At 43.6% G+C, this 16,277-nt stretch overlaps 1 protein-coding gene across 2 annotated transcripts in view; it reads right to left on the bottom strand.

Annotated features, from left to right (window-relative positions):
* Nucleotides 1-16,277, bottom strand: part of GADL1 (glutamate decarboxylase like 1) — a 134,119-nt gene that overhangs the window by 26,587 nt on the left and 91,255 nt on the right. For both annotated transcript variants that reach the window (XM_074345359.1, XM_074345358.1), the window contains exon 14: nucleotides 13,923-14,012. In XM_074345359.1, coding sequence (XP_074201460.1) covers nucleotides 13,923-14,012 — 90 coding nt within the window. The remainder of the gene's footprint in view (nucleotides 1-13,922; nucleotides 14,013-16,277) is intronic.

Here is a 16,277-nt window from a genome sequence, read left to right as displayed (position 1 = left end):
AAATGAAGAAACGTGCAGGTATCAGAAAATATCTATTTTGAAATGATGTAGAATGTGGCTATCTATATTTGGAAAGTATGGCTTTATAAATAAGTTCAGTAATACAAAAGAAACTATCTTTTCATTGATTTTTTTCTTTGTAACAAAAAAAACAAAAACATCGTAGGGTGTCCTTATTAACTAACTTTAAACCTCTGAGCAAGGTTATCAGGCACTAAAATACTTTATTCAATATTAATTTTATGATAATCTCATAGAAAAAATTAATATGATAAGTATTTTACAAAGACGTAAATTTATATTTAACATATTCATTTCTGTATTTATATTTGACACATTCATATTTATCTTTAATAAAGTAATTAGTGAAGCTATTTTAAATTTAAACTTTGTACCAAAAAATAAAAAATAAGTAAACTGCTTTAAGAAATTTTAAAAATTTAGTTCTCTTAAATAATAACTGAGGATATGAAGAGGGGAAAATCTCTTAATGCAGTTATAGTATAGGATTTTAGGCCCAAGGCCTCCTCTCTGTTCAGACTGTAAGGAGATACACAGTAGAAAGTAGTTTTCAAGACATGATCTGACAGATTCTGGGGTTCAGAGTGTAACAGAAGTCGTAACTCAGTTTTGCAGCGTTTCTGTTAGGTCACACCTACAATGTAATGTAAGAACAACTGAACTGCAGGACCCCTGCCTTATAAACTAAAAGCCCAGCTGAACCTCCACTGATAAAAACTAAGGGCTACTTCAGTGTTAATTTTTTAAAAATCTGTCCTGTTATCTTCATAAAACCTCAGTCTCTAATTATAATTTTTCTAAGCTTTGATCAACATTTTACTAAAGAAATTACTCAACAAAACAGATGCACCCCCAAGAACCTGGGTGTTCAGCATAGATAGGTAGGTAGATAGATAGATAGATAGATAGATAGATAGATAGATAGATAGATAGATAGATAGACAGACAGACAGACAGACAGATAGATAGATAGAATGGGCAGATTCAAATCAGAATGCTGACAGCCTGATTGTCTTTTTACACTCAAGCATTGTTAAAGCATATGAAAGACATGATTTGGACCCAGTCCTCTACTACAAAATTCTGGTCCACGGCAGTACCACCTGGACAATCAGCTCCCCCCAGATTGTAGCAGTCTCCATTCTGAGCCAGCCAGGTGACAGGTGACATTACAATCAACTAAAGTGAACTCCGCTGCTGTGGTTCTAGCATTTAAATGATCCCTGTCCCCGCAGCTCCCTGCCAAAGCAGTGGGGTACAGTCACTTTCAGGCTCTCCTACATAGAGGGACACTTTCATAAGAAACAGAGCATGATTCAAAGATACAGCATAATTCAAAATATATAGTAGGAAAAGTCTGAACTGAAACCAAGGAAGCCACCTAAAGTCAGACTTCGAAATTTCTGACCTTCAATTTTTTTTTTTTTTTTTTTTTGCATTCTGAACTCAAGATGATTTGGCCAATAGAACAGAACTAGACAGCAATTGCCACCACCAGCTCTGTGAGATTCACCTACAGACAGAGGAGCTGGCCTCCTCCAACTCAAATGTTCATCTCCCTAAATGTCTGCCTTATCAAGCTGCCCTAGTCCTGAGACTCCTCCCGACAGATCACCACCCGCAAGGTGTGATGGCTCCCAGGCCTTCCTGCACATCGGAAGCCCGATAAAAAAGATGATCCCAGAGTTTTACTCCTGACCAAGCCAATCGCGCTCTCAGGACAAGCATTGTTTTTAAAACTTCTGTGGGTGAGCTGATGAGCAAAAAAGGTAAGAGCAACTAATGTCTCTAGGAAACCACTGAAGGCATGTGAGTTAGTCACCAAACAGTAACCCACGAGGCCATGTCTTTACTCACTGATTCATGCGTTCGGCAAACATTTATCGCGCATCGACTGCGGGATGGCAGCAATGTGAGAAAATGCAAAGGAGCAGTAACGCTAGCAGCCACCCCCTTATTAATCACGCACACAGCCCCAGGCTGGCTTCGTGGGTTTGCAACGGTGCGGCTGCACAGGGTGGCCGTGGGAGAGCCTGTGCGTGGTTCAATGCTCTGCTGTCATTATCTTGAAATTCTTGATAATTCTACAACGAGGGGCTCTGTATTTTTATTTTGCACAGGGCTCTGTTCTAGCCTGGCTTGGGATACAGAAGCTCAAATATGAACAACCTGAGGGGCACCTCCGGCCCCACCTCTTCATCTCCCCTTCCATCAGCAGTGTCGTGAATACAAATGAGATAACATTGTTGGTAACAGGGATGCTCGATGCATCATCCTTGTGCCCAAATCCATCAGCTGTTTTCTCCAATGGATGACGTCTCGTTGCCTGCTCCCCTCTCTTCCCTGGCTTATTGCCATCTTTTCCACTTCCCACCCTAAATGTTGCTATCTTATGGTAACGTCCAAGACAGGGCAGCAAAGATGTCACAGGAGTGGAGAGGGTACTTGTACTCAGGTGACAGGAAATGCTTCCTGGGAAAGCGGGGAGGCTGACAGCCCGCTTTAAGGTGGAGTCAGTCCCCCAGATTCCCTCTACACCAGGTAGAAAACACTAAGAGGCTTCGAGAAGATACATCGTAGTTGTATCCTTTCTGAGGAGGAAACAAGTATGTATCTCTGGGGCCTCCGGGAGAAGACTGCACATGTAAGCAAGCGTGAAGAATGCAGAGGTGAGGCGGAGGGTGGAGCTCAGTGGTATAGAGTGCCTGCTTAGCATGCACGAGGTCTTGGGTTCAGTCCTCAGTACCTCCATTAAAACAAATAAACCTAATTACCTCCCCCGACCCACTCCCCCCAAAAAAGATTGAAAAATAAAGGATGCATAGGTGAGAAGACAGAAGGGAAGACAGCAGAGCAAGGGAGTGTGTGAGAAAACACGTGGAGGTGGTAACACTCATGTTTGTCTCCCTTGTTAGACACAGAGCACCAGGGCGGGCAATCAGCATGGTCACACAGCCACACCCCCCACCCCCACTTAGAAGGGCCTCAATCCTGGTTCAATGCTTTGCTATCACAGTTTTAAAACTCTAGATAATTTCTTAAAAAGGGGTCCCACATTTTTATTTCGCCTTGAGCTCTGCAAATTACATTGCCAGTCCTACTTAGTACTGTGCAAAACGGCTTTGTGCACTGTCTCATTCAACCTGTGCGAATCCATGACCCATCATTATGACTGTGGTTCTGTGGAGGGGGATCTGGGGCGTAGGGGAAGTATGCACTTCTCCAAAAGGTACACCACAAAGAAATGATGAAGTCAGGATTTGACCCCGAGTTTATCTCCTGCCTAGCCAGCATGCTTAGCAGCAGTGGGAGGGGAGGCTGGTTCTCCCAGTAATGACAGGAGCAGGTGCTCAGCTGGCTGGAGTACAGGGGCTCTGATGAGCATTAGCAGGAGATGGGGCAAGAGGCTGAGCTCAGTCAGATCCCTGCTGTCCCCGAGGGACTGCAGGCCCCACCCTTTGGGACAGGGGGAAACATGGAAGCGTGGTATGATCAGCGTTGCATTCTAGAAAGTTTATTATGGTATTTAAAGTAATTTGGAGGGTCATTTAGTCTTTCCAATGTGGGGAAACAGGATTAATAATAATGCAAGGTAATATTTAATGAACACTTACTTTGTGCCAGACACTCTACCTGGATTATGTCATTCAAACCTATCAAAACCCTGAAAGGTAGGTGATTTTATTATCCTCATGCTGTTAATTAAAAAAGAGGAGGCAAAGGGACTATAAGTAACTTGTCCAGGGTTCCGCAGCCAGTGAGGACCAAAGGCGTTATTTATTTAACTCTAGATCCAGTGATTTTAAACACCAATACTAGTCCTAACAAGATGTCTTTTTAACTAAGAAAAAGTTCTGCAATACGAAAAAAGATTTTTAAACATTAAAGAATGCTCTTTTAAAAAAGAATCAGAAGGGTAGAGTTTTACCAGCCTTGAGAACTCACTCTAAAGCAACACCATTTAAAACCTTTTGTTCTTGGCACAAAAACAGAAAAACAGATCAATAGAACAGATTGGAAAATCAAGAAATAGAATAAAGTATTTTTTTTAAAATGTAACACATGATAACACAAGCTCCCCATAATAAAGAGTGTTAGGAAGATTATTTCATAAGGAAAGTGGAATAGCTGGATAATAATTGGGGAACTGATCAGGTTAGACACATACTTTACACTGTACACAAAAATAACCTCCACAGGGATGACGGAGTTAAATACAAAAAAAAGTTGAATGACAGAAAAACCAGCAGGAGATGGAATGGAATATTTATCAGATTTGTGAAAGAACAGTAACTTCAGCTTTGAAGCAGTGGAATAAATCATGAAGGAAAGGACTGACATATTTGAATACATAAAAAATTTAAAACTTCTGTACAATGAAAAAACAGCAAGACTGAAATGAAAAGGACATTATACTGAAGGCAATATTTGCATTCTGTCTGACAAAAAGGGCTTTAAAACTCTACATACCCTCATTCGAATCTGTAAGGAAAACATCAGACCTCAAAATATAAATATGTAAGGTAAGGGAAAAACAGTGAATCCACGGAGAAGCACCGTGGGTAAAGGAAAAAAAAATAGCAGATGCTTCAGCCCACCAACAAGTAACACAACGGAAGTAAAGCAAACTTAAGATAGGATTTTCACCTCTCTTGAGTCACATTTCCCCCCAAAACAGGCAACACCCAGTCTTGCCACAGTGCAGTGGAAAGCTGTGTGCTGGCTTCTTACTGGTGAAACGCAACCTTTTGAAGGTCAGTATCCCAATACACAGCCAGAGTCAGGGTGAGAAATTTTAAGCTTTTCTTTTCAGAAGTTTAGTCCAAATGGATGAAGAAAGAGACAGAGATGTATCTTGAGGGGGAAACAATTTTAAGAGAAAATCATAAAATTATTTCCTTTAAGGTGGTCAGAGCCTGGAGGAGCTTATCATTTGAAGGGAGCAATATGTTTGAGAAAAAAAGAAGGAGAGAGAGAGAAGGCGGGAGAGGAGAGGGCAGGAGGGCAGAGCGGGAGAGGGGAGTGGGTCATGTGATTCCAGGCAGGCTAAGGTCCACACAGCAGACACAAAGGTAAACACAGAAGCGTCTGCTGTGGAAATGAGGGGAAGAAGATGAAGGAGGAGCAACAGAAATGTGTCTGAAGTGAAGACACGGGCCAGTTTGATCCTCTGAGAATTCCTTACTCAGGTGAGCTGTTCTTGGTGCCTCCCAATCCAGTAGCCTGGCAACAGTGACGCTGTGATTTTGTCACATTTTGTAACAGCTTTTATTCACTCAGTATTTAGCATCACTTCCCAGCTAGGAAAGGAAAAATGAGCAAGAGTGCCACCAGGGGGCAGCTTTGGTACTGGCAAAGGGACTTCACTGACTTTCTGCACAAAATATATATATTTTTTCTTTCGGTCCAGGGTCCATTTGTTTTGCAACAATAAATACTGCATCAAGTCCAGAGCAATTTCCTTAATGGTTGTGTTGTGGGTATGAATTTTGCTCTGTAAACTCAGGTGTGCAGGAAATGTCATGGTAGTTTACATCCTCTAAATAAAATTAAATCCGGCCTCAAGCCACCGTCCTCCTTGCCCAGGTTCACAGTCAATCTCAGTCACTGTCATGACTCTCAGCCTCAGAGGTCCTGCAGAGATTCCAGGGGTCCCAGCCAGGGCTAATGTTTAGGTCATTGGTTCAATATGTGAAATGCTTATGGTCTGAACCAACATGGTCCTCAACAGGCTGGACTGTGCCCTTCCCATTAGGAATGGGCAGACATCCTGACATCTGGAACACACACACACAGACAAACACACACACACACACACACACACACACACACACACACACACACACACACACCCCCTTAGGGCAACAAAGAAGAGAGGCTGGGAGCCATTCCTGTCTGGAGAACTCTTGCCTCCAGCACGCCCACATGCCTCTTCCTGCTCTTCTCTCCTGTGCCTGCCTCCCTGCCTCCAGACCCTGCACCTTCCTCTCTGGCTTTCATCACTGCCCCGCTAAGGTTTTCAGGAAATCAAGGCAGAGTTCCTTTTCTGGTAGATGGCACGGAACTCAGACATCCCTCAAAGTTGTCGGTGGGGCAGACACTGGCCACCCTGGAGGATCACAGACAAAGGGACACACCCCCTCATCTCAGGGAGTTTCTGGTGACACACGTGCAGACACAGGTGATCAAGCACTGATGAATTTAGGTAAGAGTTGCCAACTAAAAGCCTCAAGACCAGAGCCCACTGACATGATACACGTTTCATTTGCCAACATCTAAAATAGTGAAGGCAAAGGACAGTTTGCATGAGTATCTATAAACCCAGCATCTCAAAACATGTGTGGCGACCACGCTTTGGAGCCGAGTAGAGGCTGCTGCCTTTATCTGGGGCCACAGCTTTCCAGTTTACCCCAGTCCCCACCACTCTCTATTGCATTATGCCCAGACTACCTCCCTCATTCATGTTACTTGCCCAGCTTCTATAGGTATTTGGGTTTGCCACCCCAGATGAGTAAACTGAGTAAAATTACACACAAGACACAGTGGTAAGTGTTCAATGAAACTGATTAAGTTTCTGCAGTTCCTCAACACTCACGCTGGTGAATCTGGAAATCCAGAATTATTTCCAATGAGCCTTACGATTTGCGCAGACTAAAGACACTGGCACATTCAAGGGATCAACTTGGTTCACGTGTAAATGTTACAGACAAGGCCAGCTGCACTCCGGCATCCAGGAGCCTGCACTCCTGCCTGTGTGCAGAAGGAGCCCGAGGCACAAGAAGGTGTTTGTGAAACGCAGCCTTAGCTCTGTTCTTTGGCCTCATTTCACATCACTGCTATCTCAAGTGCCCGGCAGACCAGCCAGTCCCGAGTGGACAGGTGGGCACTGGGGTGAGTGAGCTGCAGGAGGCCAGCTCTGACCTGTTAAACTTAGGACAGAAAAATAAAAGAAAGAAAAAAATTTTTTTTAATCAAGGACATCTGTACTTGTCTGGCTTTCCTGGGGAGTTCAAGTCACTCTCCATGGAAATTCCCCACTATGCACCTGAAGACAACGTCTGAAGACCAAATAGCAGTATATTAGATAGATAAATTAACAACACCAATTTGAAAAATGTGTCCTGTGTGTTGAAGGGTGTTGTTGAATATGAAGGACAACCCACTGTGAGTGTCCCCCCCGAACGTGCGTATCCAACAAGCAAATTGCTGGAAACTTTTCGTGACTACACAACTGCAGAAGAGCGCTGAGCAGACAAGCTGTCAGACGTTCAGAATACCCTGTGTCCTTCAGCAGAAGGGACTCTCCAGCTTCCCAGCTGACTTCTGAAGAAAGCCGTACTCACGGGACGTACCTCAGGGGCTCCTTGACCCTCCACTGCAGAATGACATAGAAGAAACTGACTACGACTAGCAAAATATCTGACAGGCTGCAGAAAACAGCATCTCAACCTGAAAGACGCCTTAAAAGAACCGCACTGTATCTCAGGTCTTAATAGTCTGGGGAAAGGGAATATGGTGCCCGCAAGACATAGGACATTTATTAGTTAAGCATGTTCGAAATCGACGTCCAAGCCATCACCTGAGGGTCTCAAGTCACACTCAGAAACACCTTATGTAAAGACACTTCCATATTAGATTCTCCTTAAATATAACTAAAAAAATACGGCTTTAAAATAAGTGATATCCGCTAGCAAGCATGATTTCTAAAGATGTTATAAGTTCTATATCACAGATTTAAAAAAGACACTCATCTTCAAAAATTTAAAAAACAGACAAAACAAACAAACAAAAACCTCACCCTTGCCACATCTTTAAAGAAATGGGTGTTTTTCAACAAGGACCTAATGTAGAGCATAGGGGACTATATTCAATTTCTTGTAATAACATATAATGGAAAAGAATCTGAAAAGAAAATGTATATATGCACGTATATGGATAACTGAATCACTTTTCTGTACACCTGAAACTAACATGCAAATCAACTACACTTTAATAAAAAATTTAGAAAAAAAGAAATGGATGTTTTTAGTTCACAATCCCAAAAGGAGTGATTGATAAGCCAATGATGCAGATGACGAGGGAAAGAACATTAGAATGAGTCCTCAAAATACACAGCAGAGCTCAGAATGTGTATGGACGCATATACACTCGTGTGAACACGCACGCACGTGCAGGGAGGAAACGAAGTGAAGCTGGGGCCCTGAAACCCGGCCGGCAAACCCAGGAAGGGGGAGTCCTTGGAAGTCCACGATCGTGCCCATCTCATCTTCAAGTGCTGTTAATCAGAAACCTGCCAGGAAGAGCACTAAATTCTCTCCAAAGATACCTGGAATATCACATGAAGTTATACCACCAAATAAGCAGTAAAACAATAAACCCATCAAGTAGGTTCTAAAAGATTTATTCCTTGTCTCCTGCTGAGGAGAAAGGAGCCTTTTATAAATAAACTAACGCTGTCACAAATCTGCAGCTCAGTGCAAGAGAAAGCCGTCGAAATGACCATCCACGAGTACAAAAAGGCAGCTCGTTAATGACTTCGGAGCATGTAACTTTTGCTGTTGTAATGCAGGTTTATTTATGAAAGGTCGACAAAAGAGGAAATCTTCTGCATCGGAACACCGAGTGACGAGGAGGCAAAGCAAGCGGACGGAGCTTCCAGTTATGTTCTCTGGGTCCTGCTCCTTCAACTTTATCTTTGGCGTCTCTCCCTTGCCTTCTGCACCTGATTGCTGAGGTGAGAAGAAACAAGCACGCGTCACCTGACTTGGAGTCACTTCAGAGAGCAAAGAACGCCTCTGCCCTGTGCGGGCAGCTCTCGGGAAGCCCTGGGAAGCTGCTGCCACTCGCACCGCGGCAAAGCCTCTGAACGTGAAGCCGGTGCAGACAGCGTGGGCGTTTTAGGAAAGAGACAAGGAGGGAGACAGAGAGAAGTGGGAAGCGAGGACAAATTACATACTAAGTCTGGGAGCAAGTCATGAGAGAAGACAGTTTGCAAACTAATTGATTGACTAGGGTAATATAATGGTCTCCAAAGAAGATCGCCCGCCCTTGGTATATAAGGACAAGATTAAGGCATCTCTGAAAATTTTTAAATTTTAAGTCCATCCTTGAAAAGCCTTATTTTGAAGAGAAAGAAAAATACCCTAAGATATCACTCATATGTGGAATCTAAAAAAAGAAAAAAGAAGATACTAATGAACTCATCTACAAAACAAAAACAGACTCACAGACCTAGTAAACAATCTTATGGTTACTGAGGGGAAAGGGGGCGGGAAGGGATAAACTGGGAGTTCGAGATTTGCAAATATTAACTAGCATATATAAAACAGATAAACAAGTTTATTCTGTATAGCACAGGGAACTGTATTTAATGTCTTACAGTAATCCATAATGAAAAAGAACATGAAAACAAATATATGTATGTATATGCATGGCTGGGACATTATGCTGAACACCAGAAACTGATACATTATAAACTGACTATACTTCAATTAAAAAAAAGTTGAATAATAAACCATTGTGTGGTTCTACCATAAAACAAAAACTTAATTTTGTGTATTTTTAAACGCACCTATTATGTTTAAAATTTTATACATGTAGATGATTTTAAAACAATAAACACATATTGAAGTAAATGCTCAATTTTTCTTTACCTGTTAAGAGATTGTGGTCAAACCTGGACGGCCTTTGTCTGGATAAATACACAAGGACGCTATGGTTTCACTGGGTCAGGTATTCTGTACTCGGCTTTATTATTACTGTTTCTGTTGTTGTTATTATTTTCACAAAAGCAATATACAGTAATTGCTGAAAATTAAGAAACTGCGGAAGACTACAAAAGAAAGAAAAAATCACCCATTGCTGAAATGTTTTGATGCCATTGTCTGCCCCGTACCTAACTGCAGACACTATGTTACATGTAAGTATCTGTGTACATACAAACTGCAGCTTCTCAAAACTGGCATCATACTATCATGACTATTTTATAACTTATTATTTCAATTAATAATAAATTATGAATCGGTTATTTTGGAACAGAGTTTTAATTGCCTATGCATGAGAAATTTGCATATAAATTACACACTACATTTTAACCAGCTCCTTATAGTTGAATATTTAGGTTCTTTTAAATTTCTTGCCACTCATGCCTGCGGCTCGGGCATGGAGGCCTTGAGATGCCGAGCAGGGTGGACTAGCTTTTGTCGTGTGGACCAGTCCTTCTCAAGGGACTAGCACTACACCTCCAGGGAATATTTGTGACATTTGGGCAGGTGTTTTTGGTTTGTGTGATGTCTAGGGGTTGCTACTGGTGTTTAGAGGGTGGGGACCAGAGATGCCAGCTGCCCCAGAACCTGACTCTGGGTTACATGCCAAGTGCAAACCCCTCTGTGCCCATTTTTTTAAAATGCTAAGCTTTCTCCTACCATGTACATCAAGGGGAAAATGTCTTCTTCAATGTTTTCCAAAGAGTTGTGCACCTTTTGTGAAAATCTGTCACTAACACCCTCCATCCTTGTGATTTGCACCAGCACCACAATCTACTGAGAAGAGTCTGCATTTGTAGATGGTTCACCACGATTCTGAGAGTCTGTGTGAGGATCTTATCAAGTCCTCTTGTCTTCCAGTGTTGTCATGCCAAATATTTCTGAGACAAAGCACATCTCTTTATTACAAAGATTCTTTTCCCTTCCAATTACATGTAAGGTCTTCTACTGCCTTTTACAAAATTACGTGTAGGTGGGTCATAGTTTCTACTGGCATCAGTGCAGGAGAGTAAAAGGAACGTTAACAGTGTTTATTATACACAGGGGTCGTTGGTCTATCGGGTTTAAAGCTGCTACGGTGAAGAAGACAGAGCCAGCCCGAAGCTTTGGGCAGAGTGTGGGTCTGACTGTGTGGAGAGGGAGGAAATACACAGGAGGCAGAGGCCAGAAAAGAGGCAAGTGCCACCTGCACAGGGAAGGAATGAAGACCTAGGATACCGCGATGCCTGAAAAGATCAGAAAGAAGCACATTTCCTGATGACATCTTAAAAAGAGAAGCGGTTGGAACTCAGTGGTCGAACACAGTGTCACAGAGTGGTCGTCAGAGTGTCATTAGACTGCAGAGTGACTGTGATCTCAAAGGAGGTCTCACACACATGCGTGCACACACACACACACACGCATGCTTACACACCGTGAAACTCCAGATCAGTTACCAAATAGCTCTCTGCCTTCCTGCTGCCAGGGGAAGACTTATCATGCCGCCGATTCTGAAGTCTGATGGCTCAACTGGACACTGGTCTGAACTGGAGGGGCCAAGCCTTATTCTGTTTATTTATTTGTTTGTGATTCTGCATCCAAGATAAACCCCAAAATAAATTTCAAGGGTGCTTTAAGTACATTCCAGGTTATCAGTCCTCCACTTGCATTCTCGAACTACAGTAAGCATAAAACCACACAGACCAACAATAGATATCTTTGCCTCCCATTCTTGGGAAATTCACGCACAGACACCCATGCCGAGAGACAGGATGAGAGGAAACTAGGAATCTGGGAACCAGTGACGATTTGTCTGCAGCACACATGTTTATGAATTGGAAACAACCAGAACAATTAAGACACTATGATACCAGACTGGGCGAGGGCACCATGGCTTTAAATGACAGGAGAGTGTTCCCAAAATGAAGGGACAGAGAATCGTGGATGTTAACCAAAGGAGAATCACTGTGGGCAAGTCCTGGGGACAGAAGAGAACGACCTGATTCATAGTCGATTTCCAGTTAAGATTAAAAGTGTTTTCTGGGCTGAATTATCTGACTTTATGTCTCATTTCTCAATTTCAAATTTTCCAAGATTAGACAATGTAAGTATTTCTTGAAGTAAAGGGAGAGAAAGTCAAAACTGTCCCTAAACATAACAGGACGATTTAGTTATCCTGATCCGGGTCCACGCAACAGTACTGAGTCCGCAAAACACGGATATTACCTTCTCGACTGCTTAGCAATGGAAAAGCGAGAAAAATGGTAGCTGTATTGTTCCCCACTGCAAGCCATTATCCCACCCCACCCCCAATGCCACCAGAAATGTCTGTTGCCTTCCATCCAAGTGGAAACTGTCCTCGGAAACCTCAGTAGTAAATTCTCACGCTGTCCAGTTCTGGTTTCCTTTCATGAGCTACTTATCGTCTGAAATGTGTTCTTTAACACTTCCCCATTTGCAGCATGTGACAAAAACGTAAGTGAAATCCAAGGAGCGCGGCACTGAGGGCTCATGGAGGGCTTGTCTGGGCAAAGGTACAGGCACACCGGCCACGTCTCCCCATCTCGGATGCCTGGCCTCAGGGTGGACCAGGAGAGGGACACTGACATATTAGGGACGTACTGTGAACCTTGCAAGAGGCTTAATGAGCCATAAATAAACCAGAAGTGGTCTGAGACTGAGGAAGATGCCACAGGAGAGGACCCAGGAGGCTCTGGAATCAAGACCATGGTCTTCACTCCTCCTCCTAACCAGGCACAAATTCTAGGCACATTGTCATGGAAGGCGAGGTCCCCGTGCGTCCCCCTGCCTGCTGCTCTCCTCCCACTCCTGCCGCTGCCCCTCTGCCCCCTGGGGTCTCCATCCCACCCTCCTGTCTTAAGATTCTTCCCAGAACCCACTTCTCCACAGTTGTCCCCAACTCGCATCTACTTATTGCCGGATTCCGCTCTAGTGTCACACATCAGGGTAGGTATCCAGGGTAGGTATCCTTTCTCTCTGCTTTCACAGGCTTTCTCTCCAACCAGGCACCTGCTAATTACCATGTGTTGATCTCTGTATTCATCTGTCTCCCCAACTATGAGCTTCCTAGGGCAGGGACCAAGCCCCTTCTGTTTGTGTCTCTGGTGCCAGGCATAGTGAGCGCTTGGTCTGTTTGCCTAACTGGGAAGCTTTCCCTTTTCTTCTAGAGGCTGTCACCTGTAAAAGCTGCTAAAACTCTCATTGACTTCCCCCCCGAGGGTAGAGAGGAGTTTGCAGAAGTTGGGGCTGTTACTAAACAGGCTCATGCCGCTAGCTGAGCTGGAGAGGGAGGAGGCAAGGGACACAGGATGCCCTATCGATGGTACGTGACATGGCCACAGAGTCCTCAGGGGATGCTCACTGACTCAATTCAATCTACACTGCGTCCACGCAGCAGGGGAGTGGGACAGTCCAGCAGGACTGACTCAGGAGACTGCATAGTTCTCGGAAACCCGGGTTAGAGGCAGGCCTCTCCCTGGCAGGGCCATGCCAGGGGAGGTACAGGAGCAACCCAGGAAGACTCCAGCACTTGGGGCTTCTCCTCACTCTGGGTGGTCAGCCCTCACCAGCTGAGTGTGAAGACACGTTCCCCACATTTAGTTCAACGATCAGTTCAAATTCATTGCTGGCATCTTTTTTCTGTTTTATCCCATTACCCCCCCGGGCATAAGCTTTTTAGCCACCTTCGTTGGTGGAAAGAACAGAACGTCTCACACTCACAAACGGCACCAGATTTAGACTTCAACATGATCTGCGTGTGAGGTGATGCGAACAGTCACAGACATGCACCAGCAGAGCTGAAGGAAGAAGCCACTCATTGCATGGCTTTAACAACTTGGGTCCTGTCACCAGCTCACATTCTCTGAAATGCACTGGGAATCAGAACTTCTGACAGATTCTACAACCCTTGTGCAAACAGCATGGTTATCCTAAGTGTGTGTGTCAACTATGTTGATCTGTCAAACGTTAACTGTACTTACAATGGTTTGGCAAGTCATTAGCTTTTTATAGACTAAGAACCAGCTCTCTAGATCTTCAAGGAGTTCTTACAAGTACAGAATTATTTATAGGATCAACAGACAATGGGCACTGAGTCTATTTGATCCAAACGAAAAATACAGTGTGCTTATTACTCACCAAATGAAGTTTTGCCCAGAACTCCGGTCCTTCCTCCATCTCTCTGAGGCTCGGTGGAATGTACCAAAAGCAAATATTGGCATATTCAGGCTGAGGATTAAGAAAGTTTGAAAGTTGTTTTATTAATCTAAGATTAATCTTAGGATGCAATTAAACTCTTAGCTAGTTTTTAAAGAGTCATTATGTGTGTATTACGTTAATAACATCAGAATCTGATAGAGTAGGCAACCACTCTGCCTCACTTCTGCTAACAGCTTACTGGGAAATCTCCTTCTCAGTTGGGTGCACCTAGAAACTCTTCCCTCTAGAGAAGAGATGAGCACAAGAATAAGTATCATGAAGCTTGAAGCTGACTCAACCCAGCTCTGAACATCAGTCAGCGCCTGATACACAGATCCCCAGAGATGCCCTGCTTCCTCCTTCTTCAACGCCTCTCCTTTAGCTCCCACACCACCATATCCTTCCAATAACTCCTTCTTTACTTAAGGCAGCCAAAGGTGTCTTCTACTGTGTGCTACACTTGACAAATGCAAAGTCCCCGGTCTCCTGTGAGTGGATAACATACGACCCACCTGGGCTTCACTTAACCAGCCCTGCTGTGACCCTCGTCAATACAGCTTCAGAAGGAAAAAAAAAAAAAGAGCGTTGCTTCAACTCCTGGCTCTCAAGTACCAGTGTCAGGAAGGGTGTGAGTCAGATAGAGGGCTTGCTCAAAATGCAGACTCTCAGTCCTTGGGCTCAAAATGCCCAGAGCCTGACCAAGTCCGGCAGAGACACGGCTGAAGAACTGGCATTTTTAAGAAGCATTTCAGGTGATTCTGAAGTGAGGAGTGCATGATCTATATTTGATAAACTCTGATCTAAAGCAGCCATAGCCTAGCCATCTTCTTTAGAAATCTAGCTTTGTTTTTTTTCTATCAGAAACAATTTGGTTCAATGTGAAATAAGGTTCCAGAACGGCTTCCATGCAACCATTGTCACATAGACAAGGGGCTCTCCATCGCACTCTGCACCCTCACGGGACGAAAACACACGGCATGCCAAAGGCCGTCACAGACTTGTATTCAATGAGCAGGTGATTAGGGACATGATGTTGGGGGGTTTTGAATGAGACACACAGAATCGTATTCAGGAAAGCTTGTGGTCATGTCCACCCACTTGGCACTTTTCTCATCTGATTCTTGGGGCTGACGGTATTTGAAATGACTTCCATTTTTTCACCACAAACACAGTTCATAGATAATAACCAGGGTTATAATAGTTCCCAATAACCAACAGAGTTATGCTTCAGTGTCAAAGCATTTCAGAAAGAGGAAAAGAAACAGTGATCATCTCATATCTTAAAATACTATAAAATACTATAGTTTTGATGTTGGTGGATTCTAAATTACAAGTGATAGCCCAGAAACATTCCCGGCTCAAGGAGATAAGCTCTTGATCTGATCATCCTTTCACCTGTGAAGTCTGTAACGTACTTATTGGATTTGACCAAAAAAATTAATTAAAAAAAAAAAGAGCTACAAATCTTCAAAACACAGAGTAGTTCAAAATGGAGTACTGTGTAATTCAACTCAGTTTCCACCAACATTTATCATGAGCCTACAACAGTCTTTACGAATCTGCACAATGTACACTTGGCTGTCTAATTTATAATTAATTTGGTTTCTCTAGAATAGAATGTACTGGCTTTCAAATTATTTAATCACTTAATGTGAATAAATCTTTTCAAATAAAGTAACTGTGGTTGATTAGAAAGTAGAAAAAAATACAGTTATTATTGTTCATCAGATTCTAGGAATTTGTGTCTTAATATCAAGGGAAGATTTTTTTTCCAGATACCATTTGTGCCAGTTATCAATCTACTCCCTCTCAGCTACATATCCATCTTTTCTTTATGTCTTACAGTAATGGAGGGGGGCTCTATAAATATTTCTCCTTACCATCTGGTCCAGTAGGAAACTATCAGCAGAGGGTGCTGGAGGGACACGGAGAAGGATGAGCTACCTCCTCCTGGTCCTGTGTGGTCACCTCGTGGGTCTCCTGCAGTAGGTGTGGTTCCTCTCAGCAGCACTGATGACCCCCCTAAAAAGCGTCCCTCAGCACCACCCCTTGGGGTGGCTTCACAGCAGCCTGGCCACTGGGGGACGCCCATAGATATTTGTTCCCTGCACACTCTCCTTCGGGGGAACTTCAGAGGGAAGGGCTGCCAGCCAGGTGCCTTGCCTTGGATGGCTTCTCTGACACCTGTGGGGGCAGCTCAAGTAAGTTCCAGGATACGGCAGTGCCCTGAAATCAGTGTCCTCCAGCACTCCAGCGGGTGGAATCCTAGACACCCCACCAGGGTGACACCTCAGT

Source organism: Camelus bactrianus, chromosome 17 (genome assembly GCF_048773025.1).
Source record: "Camelus bactrianus isolate YW-2024 breed Bactrian camel chromosome 17, ASM4877302v1, whole genome shotgun sequence".
NCBI lineage: Eukaryota > Metazoa > Chordata > Mammalia > Artiodactyla > Camelidae > Camelus > Camelus bactrianus.
The sequence above is the reverse complement of the archived record's forward strand: the minus strand, read 5'-3'. Positions and strand labels throughout refer to the sequence as shown.